The sequence below is a fragment of the Letharia lupina genome (genome assembly GCF_014066315.1).
Source record: "Letharia lupina isolate WasteWater1 chromosome Unknown contig_20, whole genome shotgun sequence".
Lineage (NCBI taxonomy): Eukaryota > Fungi > Ascomycota > Lecanoromycetes > Lecanorales > Parmeliaceae > Letharia > Letharia lupina.
In genome coordinates, this window is record NW_023502989.1 from 367699 (window position 1) to 387268 (window position 19570).

The 19570-nt window shown below is 51.3% G+C and overlaps 10 protein-coding genes across 10 annotated transcripts; 5 read left to right on the top strand and 5 right to left on the bottom strand.

Moving 5' to 3' along the window:
• Nucleotides 1–629: 629 nt before the first annotated feature.
• On the top strand, nucleotides 630–1102 carry HO133_004951 (uncharacterized protein; the record flags this gene model as incomplete). The annotated part of the gene is made up of 3 exons (XM_037295863.1): nucleotides 630–767; nucleotides 811–865; nucleotides 924–1102. The coding sequence occupies 3 exons, from the start codon at nucleotides 630–632 to the stop codon at nucleotides 1100–1102; spliced, it is 372 nt and encodes a 123-aa protein (XP_037148561.1).
• A 495-nt stretch (nucleotides 1103–1597) lies between these two features.
• On the bottom strand, nucleotides 1598–1982 carry HO133_004952 (uncharacterized protein; the record flags this gene model as incomplete). The annotated part of the gene is made up of 3 exons (XM_037295864.1): nucleotides 1598–1720; nucleotides 1795–1890; nucleotides 1959–1982. 3 exons carry the CDS (start codon nucleotides 1980–1982, stop codon nucleotides 1598–1600), a joined length of 243 nt encoding a protein of 80 aa, XP_037148562.1.
• A 404-nt stretch (nucleotides 1983–2386) lies between these two features.
• On the top strand, nucleotides 2387–3711 carry HO133_004953 (uncharacterized protein; the record flags this gene model as incomplete). Its single annotated transcript, XM_037295865.1, has 6 exons — nucleotides 2387–2496; nucleotides 2689–2858; nucleotides 2924–3231; nucleotides 3300–3385; nucleotides 3444–3523; nucleotides 3578–3711. The coding sequence occupies 6 exons, from the start codon at nucleotides 2387–2389 to the stop codon at nucleotides 3709–3711; spliced, it is 888 nt and encodes a 295-aa protein (XP_037148563.1).
• A 200-nt stretch (nucleotides 3712–3911) lies between these two features.
• HO133_004954 (uncharacterized protein) lies at nucleotides 3912–4932 on the bottom strand (the record flags this gene model as incomplete). The annotated part of the gene is made up of 3 exons (XM_037295866.1): nucleotides 3912–3957; nucleotides 4014–4557; nucleotides 4629–4932. 3 exons carry the CDS (start codon nucleotides 4930–4932, stop codon nucleotides 3912–3914), a joined length of 894 nt encoding a protein of 297 aa, XP_037148564.1.
• Nucleotides 4933–5715: 783 nt separating this feature from the next.
• Nucleotides 5716–6591, top strand: HO133_004955 (uncharacterized protein; the record flags this gene model as incomplete). Its single annotated transcript, XM_037295867.1, has 3 exons — nucleotides 5716–5743; nucleotides 5792–6460; nucleotides 6527–6591. 3 exons carry the CDS (start codon nucleotides 5716–5718, stop codon nucleotides 6589–6591), a joined length of 762 nt encoding a protein of 253 aa, XP_037148565.1.
• A 186-nt stretch (nucleotides 6592–6777) lies between these two features.
• HO133_004956 (uncharacterized protein) lies at nucleotides 6778–8014 on the bottom strand (the record flags this gene model as incomplete). Its single annotated transcript, XM_037295868.1, has 3 exons — nucleotides 6778–7523; nucleotides 7585–7721; nucleotides 7776–8014. 3 exons carry the CDS (start codon nucleotides 8012–8014, stop codon nucleotides 6778–6780), a joined length of 1122 nt encoding a protein of 373 aa, XP_037148566.1.
• A 295-nt stretch (nucleotides 8015–8309) lies between these two features.
• On the top strand, nucleotides 8310–10730 carry HO133_004957 (uncharacterized protein; the record flags this gene model as incomplete). The annotated part of the gene is made up of 8 exons (XM_037295869.1): nucleotides 8310–8397; nucleotides 8455–8542; nucleotides 8596–8671; nucleotides 8723–9016; nucleotides 9064–9336; nucleotides 9391–9796; nucleotides 9848–10473; nucleotides 10530–10730. 8 exons carry the CDS (start codon nucleotides 8310–8312, stop codon nucleotides 10728–10730), a joined length of 2052 nt encoding a protein of 683 aa, XP_037148567.1.
• Nucleotides 10731–10831: 101 nt separating this feature from the next.
• On the bottom strand, nucleotides 10832–11431 carry HO133_004958 (uncharacterized protein; the record flags this gene model as incomplete). The annotated part of the gene is made up of 2 exons (XM_037295870.1): nucleotides 10832–11294; nucleotides 11349–11431. 2 exons carry the CDS (start codon nucleotides 11429–11431, stop codon nucleotides 10832–10834), a joined length of 546 nt encoding a protein of 181 aa, XP_037148568.1.
• Nucleotides 11432–12388: 957 nt separating this feature from the next.
• Nucleotides 12389–16773, top strand: HO133_004959 (uncharacterized protein; the record flags this gene model as incomplete). Its single annotated transcript, XM_037295871.1, has 3 exons — nucleotides 12389–15418; nucleotides 15563–16032; nucleotides 16164–16773. 3 exons carry the CDS (start codon nucleotides 12389–12391, stop codon nucleotides 16771–16773), a joined length of 4110 nt encoding a protein of 1369 aa, XP_037148569.1.
• Nucleotides 16774–17016: 243 nt separating this feature from the next.
• HO133_004960 (uncharacterized protein) lies at nucleotides 17017–18309 on the bottom strand (the record flags this gene model as incomplete). Its single annotated transcript, XM_037295872.1, has 2 exons — nucleotides 17017–17606; nucleotides 17655–18309. 2 exons carry the CDS (start codon nucleotides 18307–18309, stop codon nucleotides 17017–17019), a joined length of 1245 nt encoding a protein of 414 aa, XP_037148570.1.
• Between the last annotated feature and the right edge of the window lie 1261 nt (nucleotides 18310–19570).

Consider the following 19570-nt stretch of genomic DNA (forward strand, 5'->3'; position numbering starts at 1 on the left):
ACAATCGATCGGTAAGAAGCGTCTAGCCGTCACAGCAGGACGACATTTAGCTGCGGGCAATGTCACACTGAGCTCTCATGGATTACCCGAGCGCGCGTTGCCCTTGTGATCCGGTTTCGGAGACTTCCATGATCGGCCATGGTTCACGCGTCTGTGGGTCATGCAGGAGGCGATCCTACCAGCTACTGTTGAGATCATGTGCGGTCAGTGGTCACAGGATATTGAGCTGGAGCGTTTTATCACCACTGAACGGATTCTTCGGATTCGCTGCCCTGCGATCACTGGTGATGCTGGGGAGATATTCGCTGCCTGCTGAATTCAGCACCGTTACTAGACATCACAGATGACAAAGAGAGGTACGATATTCATAAAGAAAGTCGAAAAGCATTCCTGAACTTCTTGACTTTGCTTCACGCGAACCAATCGATTTCGGCAACGGAAACGGAAGGTCCATCCTACGGCTTGCGCGGGCTGGCAGATCGTGAATTGCGAAAACAAATGTCAATCCACCATGGCGACACTCCAGTCGAAGCATATCAAATGTTTGCAAGGGCAGTACTGCTGTCCAGTCCGAGTCCAACCTTTCTCAATCTAGCTTCCTCGAAGCGGCCCATACCCGGTTCGCCATCATGGTGTCCAAATCTCAGCACAATGGCGTTTCGTTCTTGGCTTACCGCAATGGACAGACTGTACTCCCACTGGTGCACTATACGCGGCTGTTTGTAATGCTCAGACCCTGGGGAAATGCTGCACCTACAGTCCTAACAGTACGCACCCTGTTGGTGACCAGCCTCGCTGTCAAGGTTTAAGAGTATCTCGGTGGACTGTGTCGCCAAAGTCATTAGCCCAGCAGCTTTTCATCATCGTGAGCGCGAACCTACTCCCAGTGTGATAGAAGGCAGCTGAAGCGTTAGCATGGGAAGCCAATCGTCTTCACCTCTCGCAATCTGCGTATCGTGTGGACGATGGAACCGTGCCTGTTGCTTACTTTCGCACACTCATAGCAGCAAGGCGGACTTTCCAAACTCGTGAGCAGTACGAGAGAACGAATGGTTGTCTCGAGCAGCTGCCAGGTGAACAGCCTGAGGCAAAACTCACCTAAACACGCCGGCGCCGATAGTTACAACGAAGCGATAGATCTTGTTTGCCGTGGTCGTGCATTCTTCTCAACGGAGCAAGGGCGAACTAGTTTCGGTCCTCTGAACACATTGACAGGAGATCAATATTGCGTCTTCCACGCTCTTCCTACTACAACAAGCCGGGGCGTCTCCTCTCATCAAAGTCACCATTGGGGAATGGTATGCCGAAGACATTCTGCACGGTGAAGCGTTCAAGCAGCCGCCACTCAATGACGAGCTTTCTCAGTCGAACGAGGGTGCGACATGCACAGCGAAAGAGAAGCAACCGGAGACCGCGGTCGAAGGAATCGGGCAAACATGTCCAGCAGAAAACATCCTCTAGTGCATAAGATATTTGCGAACCAAGCATAAAAATCTATCCCTCATCCACCCAACCCATCACCCACGCCCAACCAGCGCCCCACGTAGCCTTTCATAAAACCCATCCCATCCCCTCCCCACCCCTCCCCCATCCCAACCTAAGCAAACGTATCATCCGGCCAGCACTTCTCCTTCGTCCACACCTTCTGATCATGCGTCTCGGCATGCACCTTCTTCTGCGTCTGATTCGACGCCACAATCTCCTTCATACAATACGCGCACTAAACGCCCCCACCACACCACCATCAGCACACCACCCGCCTCGTATCGTGGAAAACCCGGTCGGTTAACGTACCTTTGACATTGGCGTGGGCGCTTTGACGGGGTTGCCGTTGGCTTTGACGGGGGCGCGCGTCCCGGCCGCGTCGGCTTTCTTGTGCTCGCGGTTGATCTGTACGGTGGTGGTTAGCGGTGGGAGATCTGGGCTGTGGGGATCGATGGAGGGGGGGGGGGACGAACACGGTCTTTTTTTGAGATGGGCATGATTGCGGGAGGGGGGTCTGATGTGATCGATCGGGTGAGGGCGTCTGGTGAGGGGAAAAGGGTTATGCGGAAGTCCAAGAATGGTTGAGGAGATGTGAGATGGAAAAATGCTCGAAAGGTGAGTGATTAGGACCGCGGGTGTAAATTCGAAGCAGATAAGATTTCTGCACACAGCCCTGACGAAGAAGCCCTGAGCATTATCCTCATGAGCGGCTATGCGCTTAACTCCACCCACGGCGGCTAATTCTCGACGCCAAGCCCGCATTGTAAATATGCCCGTACTTCTAGAGCATCCCCATCTTGCCTACAGAGAGAAAGAAAAAGAAAGAGAATTCCACCATCCGCCGTCCCATCCCATCGTCGCAGTTTCCCAACCAGCGTTCGCGCAATACATACCATCTCCAATGAACCCGCACATCTCGATACCGCGACAGCATGGGGGAACGCCGAGCTTCGGGGGGACGACGCCCGCGGGTCGGTCGGAGGGGCTACGGATGCCGCGGTTCTTCAAGAGGTGCGTGCGATTTGGTTTGTTTGTTTGTTGGGGGAAGATGGGGTCGAAAGCTAGATGGAGACTTTCGACTGTGGGGGCGATGCTGTTGTGGTGCAAAGTTGGGCGGGCGGGTTGAGGAGAGAGAGAGAGAGAGAGAGAGAGAGAGAGAGAGAGAGAGAGAGAGTAGTAGAGCTGACGGCTCGCGACTGTCAGATTGTTCAAGTTCCCCCAGATGGATTTCGAGATGGCGACGTGGGAGATGACGAGTCTCCTGATCGCGCCCAAGAAGGTCTTCCGGTCCATCTACTATCACGTATATACCACCCATCGTCCCCCATCTCCCACGCAAAAGCCGTCGGCTAACAGTGGCCCCTTTCAGAAACGTGCGCCCGTCTCCACCCCCCCCCCTTCCCTTCCCTTCCAATCCCTAACGAACCCACGCGCGCAGAAACGAAAAACACATGGCACCGCCCCGATCCCTCCTTCACCTACCTGCTCTCCTTCTTCATGCTCCTCACCGGCATCGCATGGGGCATCGCCTACACGGACACGGTCGGCGCCACGGTGCGGCTCAGCCTGCTGTTCGTCTTCGTGCACTTCCTGGCCGTGTCGCTGCTGGTGGCGACGGCGGCGTTCTTTCTGGTGGGCCGGCTGCTCGGACCGGGCATTGCGGGCTTTCCGGGGAGGAGGAGACGGCAGGGGCTGTTTACGCAGGCGGGGGAGGGGGAACAGTTGGAATTTGGGTATTGTTTCGATGTGAGTGGCGGAGCGACTTGTGGGAATGGGGAGGAGGGTGGGGCAGGCTGACGGGGAGGGTGATGCAGGTCGCTATACGAGCGTTCTTTCCGGTCTGGGTATGGTTGTACGTCATGCAATTCATCCTTTGGCCGCTGATAGCGAGGGACAACTGGTAAGGGTCAAGACACCTGAGTTTTCGGATTCCATGGCTGACATTGCTCCTTTCTCAGGGTATCTATGTTCTTCGGAAACACTTTGTACCTAGTAGCGTTGGGCTACTATACCATCATCTGCTTCCTGGGATACAACGGTAAGTTCACAACCTGTCCCAACAGAACTGTCGACGGCTGACGTCAGCTATCAGCTCTACCTTTCCTTCACCACACCGAGCTCCTTCTCTCTCCCTGTTTTGTGTATGCTATACTTTGGTTCGCCAGCCTCTTCGGTTTCAACATAGCGAAGCACGTCGGTCCTCTGCTGATAACGGGGGCTGGATGATTTGGAGATGCCGATTCGTAATATTGTACAAAAGATCATGCGGCATTTAGCGAGGCATTTTGGGTGATGATAGCATAGACGAGCAAAATTGGATTCTGACAGCATGGGCTCGATCGGTGCGGGCGAGGCATTTATCTGCAACATTCAACCGGAATGAAAAGCCTTTGAGATTTCGTTGCATATCGGTTGATCAAAGCCCCTCAGCCTTTCGGTGGTTCCTTCGGTGGCAGCATCAAAACGTACTCTCTGGCCACAAGTTAGCAACACTCGTGCATCAAAACGTCCAAAATGGATCAACTAACCTTGTAGATTCACCCAAAGTCACGACATCGCCACTCCTGACCTCCACATATCTCCTCTCCGGCACTTTCTCCCCATTCACTCTCGTCCCGTTCGCACTGTCCAAGTCAATTACATAAGGCTTCACTCCACCCTTTTTCTCTCCCCACTCATCTTTCCTCTCCGTATACCTGAACTGCAGAACCGCATGCTGCTTACTGCAACTCGGATGCTCAGTCGGAAAATCCACCACCGCTCTCTCCCGTCCAAACAACCAGCAGGAGCGCTCGTGTAGAGACAATGTCTCGAGAAGATCCGAGCCTTTGAAGACGTAAAGACGCCAGGCGGAGGAAGAGGGGGGGAGGCGCGCTTCGGGTGGTTCGTTGTATTTGAGGACGATGGAGGTGTTGGCGACGGTGTTTGTTTCTGCGGCGAGTTTACCGGTGGGAGCATAGTTTGGCTTTTGTTTTTCGACCTCTTCGGGTGCTTTGACGACGGCGTCGGAGGTTGGATCCTTCTTGAAGGCTGCTTGTTGAGAGGGGAGCGGACCATTCGAGCGCTTCGAGGCTGGTGGAGGAGTGGGTGAGCGGCGACGGGGAGGAGGGGATTTACGTCGCTCGGCATGGTAGCTGGAGTACCTGCGACCGTCTCGAGAGTCATGACGCCTCCGCTTCGGCGGAGGAGAGCGAGATGCGCTGTGGTCACGCTTTGAAAGTTTGCGATCGTCTCGAGAGCTTCGAGGGTGGTGGGGCGGCGATCTGCTGCTGGACGCATGCTCTCTTCTCTCCCTTCTATAATCTTTGCGTGGACTTCTTGAACGATGCCTCCTTCTGCGATAGTCTGATCTCGAGTCGTCTCTCGCTGTTGCACCATTCTTGTTCCCCGGTTGAGGTCGGTCAAAGCTCCGTTTCCTCTCAGGTCTGTCTCTCCTTTTTCGATCATCTTCAGACTCAAACGAGTATCTTCGCCTACGGTCTCTCGTACTACCAAAGTCCGACCCGCGGTCCGACATATTTTGAGGTTCTTTCAACGCTTTTCACAACCAATCCAAATATTTGCCCGCAAATGCCAAGAAGACCCTCGCGCTTATGGCGTCTCCAGCGGCTCAAGCTATGAATAAAGTAAGTAGCGTAATTGCGCAATTGAAGTAAATACAGTATTTTTGACCAGCCACCTTGGTCTCTGCCCACGGCTTTTGGTCATGATTTCAAGGCCGCGCTGGATCATCCTTGGCGGCTGTGAGAGGGACTTGTCAATTTCGACCAGAGAGGCTCTTGAATTCAATGATCGTTCTTGGCGTAAGCCCGCTTACTTTACAGGCAAGACATTCCTTTTTCGGCAAGCTGAGCACTTCTTTTGCGAACCTTCACGGCGAACTTTAGCTTGCGCCTCTAGACCATAGTAAGCTCTCAATCAGCCCACCTATCACGGCGTTGCCTGTATTAGGTAATTCTCGCTTCGTCCATGCAAGATCAAGTAAGCAGAGCTAGAAACCAACTGGCCCGCTCTATAAAAGGGACTATCTTCAGCGATTGTTTAGCCAAAATATGTGAAAGTAAGAATGATAGATCGCTGTTGGCGCTGACTAGATGAAGAGGTCTGGGACCTCTTACATATTGGCCATGCCTCCCTCGCATTTTATTACACATTCCTCTAAAGTATTGTCCTTGTCCTTTTCATCAAAAATCATCATATCTCGCGAACTTTTCTCGACGTTTATTGAAGATGGCGCAAGCAGAGATGGTAATACAGGGTCAGTAGATATCCTTGAGGGTTGCTGATTCGTTCTAATGCCCAAAAGGTGTGGAGGGGGCAACTCAAGCAGTGGTTGGGGTAGCAGATGCCGCTGCTCACATTATGGACGTTGCAAGGGATGAAGCAGCCAAATGTAAGGAAGCCGCCAGAAACGACAACAATGAATTCAACATACGCAAAAATTTCCTCGATAACGCGGTCAACTCCATCAAAACGGCGACATGCGGACAGTACAATATCGTTATTGCAACAGATCAACAAAAGGACGATTTCCAGAATCTCAAGGGCCAGATCCTTCCTATGGACCTTCTCGATGTGGAAGTATCCCAAGGCAAAATTGTCAATTTCGAAGTCTACGTGTTCGACACCGGAAACTATCTCAGACACGGCAAATACGAGCAAGATTCCTGGTGGTATTCTGGGGAGTCAAAGAAATGGTACGACCCCATGGCTATGCACGTGGACTTCAACAACGCACAGAAGAAGCTCGACCCGACTGCAATCAAGAAGCAGCAGGACGACAAAGCGGCATCGGACAAGACCGCAGCGGATGCGGCGGCTGCAGCAAAAGCCCAACAGGACAGAGCGTCTGCAAGCAATGCCGCTGCGCTCCATACTGATGCTGCTGGAAAGGCTCAAGCGGCGCAAGCTACAGGTGGGACGGCGGGGAGTACTCCGGCACCGAGCGCACCAGCTGCTCCGGGATTCACAGACCGTGAGTTTAGAATAACCCAGATCCTTTGGTAAAAAAAACCATCTGCATTGCTAACAAGAAGTCAAGATCTCATGTCCGCCGCCGCCGGCCCGATGATGTCAATGTTCGTGGGAAAGGCTGTGGCTAAGTAGGTAGCGAGCTTTGGAGGTTTACAGTAGTTCGGTCTTGTGGTCACTTGGAGGAGGAAAAAGCGTTCTCATGGTTTTTAATCAAACGACACAAATCAGGCAACATTTTGTGAACTCCGTTACAAAGGTCGTCTGTTACGACTGCGAGAACATAGATGATTAGAGTTTTGGCTCTACTTACATCCTTACCTACCATTTCTTGGGTGCGTTTACCACAGAACGTGAGAATACAGCGCTTGCTTCCTCTTGTCTCCGCATTTTTTGTTTGGCATTGATACCGGTCCGGTCAGTAACCGGTGTCGCATCAATGATGTTGTCGAAGGCATCATTGTCGCCCAAATCTGAGCCAGACTCAGAATCGGAATCGACTGGAACCGACACCGTTCTCGTAATCTTTTCCGGCGGTTTCCTGTCTTCTGTGCTCGGGTTCGAAAAGGGCTTTGATGCGAGCACTCGCCGTCGAAGCTCAGCCATTTCTTCTTCGTCAGCCTCTTCGTCTGATATCGCTAATGGATCACCAACTTCAACCCCACCATCTTCGCCGTCCTCATCATTGCTCTTCGGAGCGTCCGAATCATCCTCATCTTCGTCATCCGAGTCGATCACAGGTCGTCGGTTCATATTGCCTCCTTTCCATGCATCCTCACCGCCAGTGCCACCGTCCTCGACTCTGCTTTCTGAGTACTCGCGCTCGATCTTAGCCAGCCAGATTTCTTCTGCCTTCTTAATCTCTTCTTCATTGGCGCAGGCCGCATAGCGTTTCAGAAGCTGAGCGTTGATTTCAAGGAAGGGTTCGCCGTACGAAAAATGCGCGAGCACTTCGTGTGCCCAGTCTTCGTGTCCGCAGATGAAGAAGCAAGCTGCAAGGGCTTCTGCGCAGTTCAATCTCCAGGGTCGTCCATAGTTCACTGAGTTGGCTGCAACAAGGTATGGTACTATTCAACTGTGTCAGAATTTTAATCCTTCGCTGGCAGTAAGATAGCGCGTCAGCCATACAAAGTCTTTCGCACTTTCCACCGATCTTGGCCCAAGGAACCTCTTTAATCCTAACCCAAGAGCATTCCACCACAGCTGCCCCATACTGTTCCAGTAGCTCTTTATCTGCCGCCGAAACAACCTTCTTTGCATTCGGTCTTTATCCTATCATCAGCGTATACTCTGTCTCCCAATAATTCCCAATTGCCTACGATATGACCACCCCTTGGAACTTCTGCCCAACTGACAGCTCCCGCATGAGCCCAAAATGCATGAGTCTTTTCCCGGAGCATCTTTTTGGATCGCAGTGCTCTAGATCCCAACAAGCTGCTTTGAATGGCGGTCTTCGATTCGGGGCTTCTCCGTCTTCGTTATGAGGGGTGGGGCGGTGGCGGGGTGCATTCGAGTGTTTCTTGCCTTTGGCAGAGAAGCCGTCCTTTTTGTGACGCATCTTATGAAACAAAGGTGTCGATATATTGAAACCGTGGATAGGGAGCCTACAATTGTAACTTCGTATAGAGTGTAGTGACTATGATGCTCAGGATTTTGAGCAACTCAATGACATCCACACGGCTAAAGTCCGGGACGAGAGCGCCGCAGCATATCAGCACTGGTGCACTCATCGAGATCGTGGTACTTGCAAAGTTCCTGTCTTGAACACACTCGTTGTGACGTTTGACAAACCATTATACGACAGTCTCTGACCTTGAAACAACGGTTGCCACGGCTTTCGGGTTGCCGACACCATGGAAGCTGCCTCGGCGCGGTACGCAGCCAGAGACCGCTTTGGGGGGTTCGGAGAGCCGGCGCAAACTCCCTTACAGAGATACATCCGTAGGAGCTTAGGAATGAATATTAGGGATAGAGTAAACAGCTGATATGATCCCCCAGAGAATGCCGTGGACCCGCAGAACTACGAGCCAAACTTAGCCCTCGACCTTGAGATCTCGGACCTTGTCAATTCCAAAAAGGGCAACGCGTAAGACAAAATAGCCTTACATCCTAATACACTCATGGCTCACCCTACGATAGGCCTCGAGAAGCTGCAGTAGCAATCGTCAACTACATCAATCACAGAAATGCCAATGTGTCATTACTCGCTCTTGCGGTACGGTGGGGCAATCCCTGGCCACACGACATCCAGCTGATGCAGTAGCAGCTTCTCGACATCTGCGTCAAGAACTGCGGCTACCCTTTCCACCTTCAGATCAGTACCAAGGAATTTCTTAATGAGCTCGTCCGACGGTTTCCCGAACGACCGCCCATACGGCCCTCCCGAGTCCAGCTGAAGATATTAGAAGCCATCGAAGAATGGAGGCAGACAATATGTCAGACCTCACGGTACAAAGAAGACTTGGGGTTTATACGGGATATGCATCGGTTGTTAAGTTACAAGGGCTACGTTTTTCCTGAAGTGCGGAGAGAGGATGCTGCGGTCTTAAACCCTAGCGATGTAAGAACGGCCTCCAGCATTAAGGAGGCCTACCTAATTGTCACCAGAACCTCCAATCGGCGGATGAAATGGAAGAGGAAGAAAAGGCAGCCCAGTCTGCGAAGTTACAGGAGCTGATTCGAAGAGGGGGACCAGAAGACCTTCAAGAAGCGAACCGGTTAATGAAGGTCATGGCAGGCTACGACACGAAACACAAAACAGATTACAGGGCAAAAGCAGCGGAAGAGGTCGGAAAGATCCAGCAGAAGGCGAGATTGCTAGAGGAGAGATTACAGAACTTCAAAGCTGGCGATGTAGTGGCAGAGGGAGATATCTTCGAGGTATGCTTCTATTACCCCAGGAGTAGCAGAGAATCAGCAGCTGATTTTGATCAGGAGCTCGCAAATGCCCTTCAAAGCGCTCAGCCTAAAATTCACAGAATGTGCGAGGAAGAATCTGATGACCAGGAAGCCGTTGCAAAACTATTCGAGATAAACGACAGCATACATCGGACTATTGAAAGATACAAACTCATCAAGAAAGGCGATGTTGATGGAGCTTCCAAAATCCCTCAAGGCACTCTCGGCACGTCGACTGGCGTCAGCAAGACTGCGGATAACGAGCTCTCCTTAATCGATTTTAGCGGTGACCCAGAACCTACTACGAGCGCGAGCGGAAACGTGAACGGTTCCAGCGAACAGAAAGGTGCATCGTTGCAGGATGACTTATTAGGTCTCTCCGTTCAAGATCAAGACTACGGCCAAGGGGGAGGCATCGCTCTTGGATTCGGTGCAAACTCAAGTAACAAAAGCTTTGCCAGTGCTATGAGAAAACACACTGACCTCATCAAAGACGTACCTGGACCATCGCTTTTGTCATCGACCACACAGCACAGCTCCGCCAAGGCTTCTGGGTCGAATGCCATACCTCAACCACAGCAGCCTCCTTTGCCTGCCAAACCTAACTACGACCCCTTCAAATTCGCGACAAGCTCTATCCCCTCGTCGCGATCGAGTACACCTGCGCCTCCCACTCTTCTCCAAACACAGCAAGCTGCAAAACCTTCACAATCCTCCGCGGATCCTTTTGCCGCGTTGTCATCGGCTGCTTCACGTACAGCATCCCCACTCCCAATGTCACAACCATCTACAAAGCCAGCTCCTCCGCCTTCTGCCTCCTTGTTTGACTTTGCATCTTCGAAACCTGCAGTAACTCAAAGCCAACCTGCACCAAACTCTCAACAAGCCACGAATGGTGCATCAGCCGATGACGACTGGACTTTTACCTCAGCACTGCCTGACGACGGCTCAGAGCTCCCAGCTCACAACAGTTTGACTGTCTCGAATACGGCAGTGAAAGTAGATTTTCGCGTAAAAAGACCCGAAAGCACTGATTCTGCCATATCAATAAGTGCCTTATTTTCCAATAACACACCCAGTCTCATTACCGAGTATACCCTTCAAGTTGCCGTAACCAAGGTAAATAGCATGTGAAGTCAAGCGGAACGTAATGCGTTGCTAACGTATTTTGATAGGGCTTCATGCTCAAGCTTACACCGCAGTCTGGGCGTACTTTACAGCCAAATCAGAAATACGGGATTACGCAGCACATAGTGCTCAACGGTGTGGCGAGAGGGCAAGCAAATTCTGCAATTATACGCTGGAAAGCCTCTTATAAGGTTGCTGGCGAATTACGGCAGGAACAAGGAGAGGTGCCCCCTTTGGGTATTGCTTGATATAGCAGCCATCTGTGCCTACAGAATTTTTTGAACGTAAGGGCCATGGCCTACCACCTTTTTCCACTGCTACAATACAGTGTCATTCCAACAGTGCCTATCTATTGATCAGCCGCCTTCGCGGTCCCAGAGATATACCCAGTAGCTTTCTGCTCTGACACCGCACCCTCCCCTTTCCACAATTCTAAAGCCGCGGACGCGGGCGAGTTGCTTTTCCATTTGCGCATATATGGCCCCAGAGACGCAATGACACCCCCCGTCTCGTAATACGTCAACGCAGCCGCCCCTGGGGGATCCAAAGCAAGACGAAAGCGTATGATCATCGGAGAGAATTCTTCTGACTGGTACTGAAATACGCCACCGGGGATGGGTTCGTCGAGCTCGGCATGGTTCGCCTGTTTGAGCTCGTTGAGGGCGGATATGGCTCGGTCGACGAGGGCTCGTAAGCTGCCGTAGGGAAGGCTGGGCTCGGAGTAGGAGTGGAAGGTTGTTAGGTAGCGGTTCTGGGCCCAGAGAATGTCGATGGGGTCCGGCGGGTCGCCGAGGGTTGCATTGAACAGGTGCCTGCACAGACTTCATTGATAGGCTGCAAAAGTGCGGAGATTGAGGGAAGCTTACAATGAAGAGCTATTGGTGTCAAGTGTAGTAGTGATGTCTGGCACCTCCTGCGAGAGGCCTAATGTATCTGGAAGGATGCCCATTGCAAAGAGAGTACCAAAGCTCACTCGAAGCCCCAAAAATAATAGCTGGCTTGTGAGCATATTCATGTGCTTGGCGGTCTTTTTCAACATGTTTGATTCGACGAAACATGTCACGCAATATTTGATGAAAAGAGAAGCAGACGCTGCAAGTATCACGGAACCACGCTTCAAGGACATGAGGCCGCGCTGTCGCGAAGCGGCAGTGACAAAAGTGAGCCGCATATCCATAGTTTACTCACCACAATAGGCGCCTACGAGCTGTCTAATTTTTATAGATCCAAGAGACACTTGAAAGTAAAACAAATTTCACCACTTCTGAGCTATTCCACCCAAAGTATGAAGATAACTGTGGGACTGAAAGAGATGTCTAGAAAGCAGACAGAGCCTGTCTCATTCATCGGAGCGCTGGATCACCTCTCTCTTCAAGCTGTGGTAATGATACTCTTCTGTGGGCTCCTAGGGAGAACGTAACAGTCCAGCAATGTTTGGATAGCAAGGTCAAAAATGTTGGCAAACCTGAGTAGGTAAGTGGTTCTGGGGTCAATAGTAAAGCACGTGCAAGATCTCCAACTAGCTCAGCCTTATGGGTCTTGAAGCTCTTCTCCCAAATCCTTTCCCGAATGCACCTACGTACATCCCAAAATACGATCACAGAGCATAGCTATGAATGCCGCCTCTGCTACGATCTGCTTCAATTCCAAGGATCAATTTGGAGCTCCTGACTCCTGTAGCGGCGCTCAATGCAACCTTGCGACCCCAAGATGTTAGTGCCCCGTTCATGGGGCTGTTATCTTCGCCCTGCGCCGGACACGTCGCTGACAGCTACAGGTTGGCGCATTATGGTTCCGCAAACGCGGCGAGAAAAAAGCCCTCCTCAGGACCCCCAGACGAACCCTTTTCGAGCTTCACGCTGGGCGACAAATTCTTCAATTACCCTTCGACCTAGTCCTGGAGACTATGAGCTCAGCAAGATCAGGTTCAGAGGTACGATTCACTACATCGGAAGCCCTCATAGCTGCTCTGGGACCCATGGGGCCCCAGTATGTAGACCTGCAGCAAAGCATTGACAAGGTGAATCTGTCCTATGTCAGGAATCCAATGCTCCTCGTTCAGAACAGAAAGGAGGCCATCAGAGAAGCCAGGCAGGCCGAGAGAGAGGCAAAGATTGCCCGGAAGGAACCAATCCATCGAATAACTTTGAAAGGCTTGCTTATTCAATATCTACGGCATGTGGATCCCATACTCGAGTATCAAGCTCGTCTCAAGAATTCGAATTCCGCATGTAAAGGATTGGACGACGCATTGCTGGAGCTCTTCAACGAGGATAACACCAGATTTCTTGGTCGTAGAGGGTGGGATGTAACCGACTTAATGAATTGGACCTGGGTTTTGACCTCGGAGACGACCGAACGTGCAGCAACTCGACTGTTGGCGATTGCGCATCAGGGATTTCCAAAGCTTGGAGATGGGATGTTGATCCCCCAATTCGTCTTTCTTTTCTTACTTCGTCGACGAAATCCGAGCGCAGAGGCCCTGAGGTCTTTGTTGATCTACGCTTGGGAACTGATGGAGAAGTCGGAAAGCTTGCTGGAACCGTTACCTCCACTGGAGAAGCTCGCGGATGAAGCACTCCAAGGAAAGAACCTCACAAATACTCGCGTTGTCAAAAGCGCAGAAGACGATCCGCTCGGGATGAACGGAAGCGTCTTCATGATTATGGTTATAAGGCTACTACGTTCTGCTCGCACGGTGTGGCCAGCAGCTTGCGACAGCATCGTAGCCTTAGTCAATCGATATTTGGACGGCGTCAATTTCCGTCCAGGGGCCTCGCAAATGACCACTTTGACTTTAGAAGACACAACGCAACTTACGTACATGTACAACACGCTCTTGAAATTGGTGTCGCTTCCAGCGTCAACAGGGCCCTTCCAGTCCGTATTTTACCAGCAGCGAGCGCAATTCAGTCTTTTGAGAAGGATGAATCAGTTTCAACCACCCTTGATTGTCGACAGAAGAGGATATCGCGCTGTTGTCAGTATGCAACTAAGGCATAAGAAGACCTTGAAGGAGCGTGAATGGGCACAGATGAAAGCAAAATCATGGCCTCCCTGGAAAGAAGAGAAGCTCGGTATAGACGCTAATATCAGTGTCGAGCATGGAACCAGTCGGGCCATGGAAGCTATGAGGCGGTCTTGGGAAGCAGGATATGGTCCGGATAATTGGGATATAGGTGCCTCAATCCTTGCAGGCTGGGACACCGATGGTAGTCCTACTATACAGACCCGTGCAGTCTATCTTCCTCATGATCCTCATGAGCGTCGTACCGAAGACGCACAGATCTGGGTTGCTCGAATACGATCGACAAGGACTCTCAATGAAGCTTGGTCTTGCTTCTTGTCGTACAAAGATCAGGAATTCAGACCTGGAGGAGCTTTCTATGTGTACCATCAAATGTTCGAAAAAATTGTGCAGGATGCCAAAAGACCGCCCGCTGAAAACATCAACCCCAGTTCGACAGATTTCCCTGATGAGCAACCTCCTCTGCCCGGTGATGGTCTAGAGGTCTTGCCTGCTCCCGAATCCCCTCGAGAAGCAGTGTATGTTCGTAGACCACCACCAACGATCGACGAATTCGTCGAATTGATGGCCGAGGATAAGATTAGGCCCGGTAAAAAGTTTTTGAGCACCATGCTTACGAATGCGCCGACTCTCGAAGCCGGTCTACAGTACCTTGAAGCAAGCGCAATGCCAAATGAGCACGTACTCGCTTTGGGTGGGGAGAAACCACCGAGCACCCCCAAGGCTCAAGCTGCGCTCGTAGCAATCCCGCCTTACCTTTTTTCTGCCTTCATTCGCCTACTGACTCGATTCCCGCCAAGAATGCCTTATAAAGATCGGCCCAGCGAATTTGCTCTTGCTCAAACCGGTTCAGTCTTGGATTCGATGATGGAGAAGACAGAATCGGCTCAGCTTGCTTTACTCCAAAATTCTTCAGGTTCAAAAAAAACTGTAGAGCTTGCACCCCCAGTAAGATCGATTGTTAAAAATCCGCTTCTCAAAGCCATTCAGCTTGTGCTTGCTCGGAAACCCCGATACCGACCTGCATGGTATAACCTTTTTCGAGCGCTCTCTAGTCCTAGAGTCGTGATAGATGTGGTCTCGAAATTTGTAGACCAAGATTACCAGGACATCAAGACTTGGCAGATGACCTGTACTCTCTTGAATGAAATGCTTGAGATTGACCAGACCCTCGATCTTGAAGGCTTTCAGTTACTCTGCGCCGGACTAGAAAAGGCAATCTTCGCCAGTGAAAGGCTCTCCAGGAACCCACGCATTCGACGAGGAGACAACGATCCCAGGGGCGACATGAGATCCTACGTTGATCGCGTACTTTTGACCGGTCTTCCGCTTCTCAAAGAGATTTTCAAGGACGTCGTCAGATCGAAAACGATGCAGGAAGCGATACCTGTTTCTCTAACGGAAGAGAAGTCAAACATCGACGCATCCATTGAGGAGCACGGTGTATTGGAGTCCGGTGATACTGAAGAAGAGTTTGAAAATGATTCGATGACAGAATCCAGGGCCTTTTTACCTCCAGGCTGTTTGCTTCCGAGACTACTGGAGGTGCCACACCCCGCTTGTCTTCATGGGTTCATACGAATACTCGGACTTCGCCGAGATTACCACGGTATTTTGGACTTGGTAGAATGGATGTCCCTCTTCGCTGATGACATCAACGCCGTCGCCGACGAAAAAGCGAATTGGTCCAGGATGATGCGGCGGTGTTTGACCGCAATTCACGTGTTCATGGAACGCAGTTGGATAATTCTGGAAAAGAGAGAAGCTGAGGCTCAAGGAGAAGACCCAAACACTGTACGTGATGAGCTAGAGATGAAGGCAGAACCTGCACCAGCGGGAGTTGTGAGGGCTATTCAAGAGATTGTGAGGCAAAATAAGAGATGGGGCGGTTGGCCTATGCCTCATAACGTGATGCAGTATTGTGCAAATGGGAAGTTCATATAGACTGTAATTACATATCTAGACACCCGGTATAAAGCAAAACGTACCAATTCAACGAAAGCGCCTGCTCTCCAATCATAAATTATTTGGAACTCCACGGTGTTTACCCAGTACGCAGAAGAATCCATTCCAGACAAAGCTTCCAACTTTCCGCTGATAGAAATGCGTCCACCCCGACATCCCACCCTCATCTTTCACAATCACCATGACATCTTCATCACCCAACCCCGTCTCATCCTTGCTCCTCACCGCCATGTCCGCCTCTCCTCCACCGCCCCCGCCCCGTCCCTCCTTAAAACCCACAACATCCCCGCCCCCCACCTCGGCCACATCCGCATCCTCAGTCTCAACAACCCCCGCAGCCGCAACGCCATCTCCCGCCAACTCCTCTCGGAGCTCTCTCACGAAATATCGGCCGTGAAAACGCAGACCGAGGATGAGCTGGCGAGGAGGAAAGCCCAGCAACAAGAGAGCGCAGCGCTGGGAGCGGGAACGCGGGTGCTGATCCTCGCCAGCGACCTCGACGAATGCTTCTGCGCGGGCGCGGACCTGAAAGAGCGGCAGAGCATGAGTGCTGCTGAGTACGTTCTCTACACCCACCCACCCACCCACCATGCTATGCCATTCCCCCCCCCCCTCCCCACGAAAATACATACATGCATAGAGAACCCAACAGCGAGCCAGCCAGCTAACAAACCCTCTCACCCCCCAGCACGACCCACTTCCTCCACACCCTCCGCAGCACCCTAACGCAGCTCTCCGCGCTCCCCATCCCGACCATCAGCGCCGTCGCCTCCGTCGCCCTCGGCGGCGGTCTCGAACTCGCGCTCGCGACCACCTTCCGCATCTTCGCCTCCTCGGCCCTCGTCGGCCTGCCGGAGACGCGGCTCGCGATCATACCGGGGGCCGGGGGCACGTATCGGTTGCGGGGGTTGGTGGGGGAGGCCAGGGCGCTGGAGATGGTGCTGACGGGGAGGAGGGTGGGCGGGGTCGAGGCGGGGCGGATGGGGATTTGCGAACGCGTGGTCGATGTGGGTGGTGGTGGGGACGGGGACGGGGGTGGTGGGGAGTCTGCGTCTTGGACGGGGGGGAGGGAGTGGAGGCGGGATGTGAGGGAGAAGGTGTTTGAGAGTGCGGTGGGGATGGCGAGGGAGATGTGTGAGGGGGGACCGGGGGCTGTGGGGGCGGCGATGAGGGTGGTGAGGGAGGGGACGGCGGAGGGGGAGGATAGGGAGTATGAGGGTGTTGTGGGGATGGGGGATCGGGATGAGGCGCTCAGGGCGTTTGGGGAGAAGAGGAAGGCGGTGTTTAGGGGGAGGTGAGGGGGGAGGTTCTGGGGGCATATGTAAGGTATTTTCATGGAGAGTGCGAGCTGGTTGAAGATATTGTAGACAAATTTCTGTGGAAGTAATCGCGTTGTCTTCATCAATCATCAACTCGTCCACCCATCGAGAATAGTACGCCCATCCAAACACGCCCCGGAGTTCGTACAACGACAGTCAGATCAGTCCAAGAGCTCACAGAACGCCCGCTAATCCAACAGCGATTCACAATCCACTTCACTCTTACAAACCCTTCAATTGCTCCACAGCCTCATACAACTCTTTCGGATCCTCAAACGTCCTCCAAATCTCCCTCGGTACATCCCTAAACGCCTTCTCGAACCTCTGATCCGTGTTTTTGTCCGTATCTTTCATCTCAGCAACATCCGTCACCTTCCTGATAAATACCGCCTTGACCCATCCCTTATGCTTCCTACAAATATCCCCATACGCTTCAGGATCACTCTGTGTGCTGTCACCCACACAAAGCACTTTCCTTCTAGGCAGCCAATTATGTATCTCCTCTATGCGGCTTCGCTTGTAAGCTTCGGTTCCTTGGGTGAGCGACGCGAGGAAGCCACCAAGATCCATCCATGATGCGTCGCGGAGTATGGTAGTGCCTTTGGGGTAATATTGATGCAGGAATGGGCGAAGGAAGGGGTACAGGTTGTAAGGCGAGGCGGAGAGGTAGAACCAGGCTGGGTTGAGGGAGGTGGCGATTTGGGCGTAGAGTTCTGGCATTCCGGCTATGGGGGTGGGGTCCGAGACGAAGGTGCTGCGGAGGATGCCTATGGGGGAGGGGGTCATGGTTATTTTGATTGAGTCGTCAATGTCTGAGAAGCGTCAGAATATGGGTTGAGTGCCGCTCGGGTACGACGTACCTGAGACCATCAACCAACCCTCTGGCTCCGCGAAGTGAGTGAGCATAGGTCCATGAGGGGTGACTTGGGGCGATATTGCTGAGATCTCGGCGCTTTCTCCCTCTTTGTGGTCTTGGATAGAAACAATAATCTGTTGACTAACGGCGCTTCTTCCACCAGGCCCAAGCTTCTCGACAGTGCCGTTGGGTAACTTGATGTCAACGTACCGCGCAGGGGCTATGGTCTCGACAAATGGCTTCAGTCGATGCGCGATCGTCTTCTCCGCCTGCGCTCTCCCTTCTCCATCTGCTAGACCTAGCGTATCTGCAATACTAGCGACAGCTTTACTCCAATCCTTCCCCGTATACCGCTTAAAGTAGGCAGCGGTAAATTGGGCTTGAAATGGCTGTGGCTGATGAGGGTAGACGTGCACAGGTCGGTAGGCTGTATTGTCGAGAAGCCAGACTTCCTCTTTTTCTGGGTCCACGGCTCTTGCCAAGGGGTTGAACTTGCTCAGAAAGGAGCCCATGTTGTCGAGGAAAGGGATGTTCCATCGCGAGCCTATATGTTTTGGGAGCAGCTCTTCTATCTTGTGAAAATCGCCTGCTGACCGGGTCTCGCGCTCTGAGTGTGTCTCCTCCATCACCTGCCGGCCTTTGTCCATGGAGGCGTCCATGGCTGCCTTGGAGGGCACTTGAGCGTTTTGTTCCTCAAAGGATTGGGGCTGTGAGGCTGACGGATGACGTGTGTCTTATTCTTTCTAGGGTGGTCGCAAAAAATATATACAGTGGAAGGACATGATACGGTAGGAATAAGAAGAAAAGTCAGAGGATGATGTGGTTGGTGAGAAGTCAGGTGGATTGAGAATTGGCATCTCATCGTTACACGTGTTTGCGCGAAGCCTTTAGGGCCCCTTCGGTAACCACATATTTTCAAATTAGCGTACTATATATACACGGTTTCGTTTGATAATTATATTTTCACTTACTAGGCCACATTTCGTCTTGAAAATATGGAAACTATAGGTTAATCTATAATTTAAGACTTAATGTACGCTAAGTATATAGAAATAATAGATATTTATAACTGTAATAGCGATACTTATTTTAATTTTATAATTAATAGTTATACTTTATAATTATAATAGCTATATTTTAGTTATAGATAATTCTCTAATCTAAGAGATAGCTATAAGTATTATTCTTATTACTACTTAATACTATTATTCTTATTATAATAGAAGATAAGATAACGACGAAGGTAATAGAAGTATTAATAATGGCTAAAGTCTATATAATAATAATAGATATATTAGCTATAAGACTGTTAAATAATAGATAGAAAGATAATTATCTCTAATGAGAAAGAATTATTCGATTATTCTATATTCGATTCTTACTTAATAAGATTATAGAGTTATCGAACGAAATCGTATATATATTTAACATATTTTCAAGTGTCTACTAGTGCTGTTTTGAGCCCACATTTCATTTGCCAAGAGGTGGGGTTATATGTTGGCATATTTTGAAAATATGTGGTTACCGAAGGGGCCCTTAGCAAACCCCACTCTCCAGGCGCCACCGAGCCACCCTCTCACACTCCCACACTTCCCCTGTGTAGCTCTTCCCTATCAACCTCATCCACTATGGCCCGTCTTTCGGGGAAGTGTCCGAGCGATGTCTGAGTCATTGCCATGTCAGCCTACCTGTGCTGTCGAAAAGAGCGGCATAGCGCTGAAGATAGATGAAACCAACAAGGCGGCAACGTGTCTAGACCACACCCACTCCTCTTCTGAAAAGTATGCTTTTCTGAAAAGTATGGGCCCAAGTAGCCCCCAATTTTTGGACGAGTCAATACATATAGAAAGTCCAATAGCTTTCTCTCCTTCCTACTTCCTCCCTTCTTCCATTCTTCCCTTCTTCCACACCTTCCACACT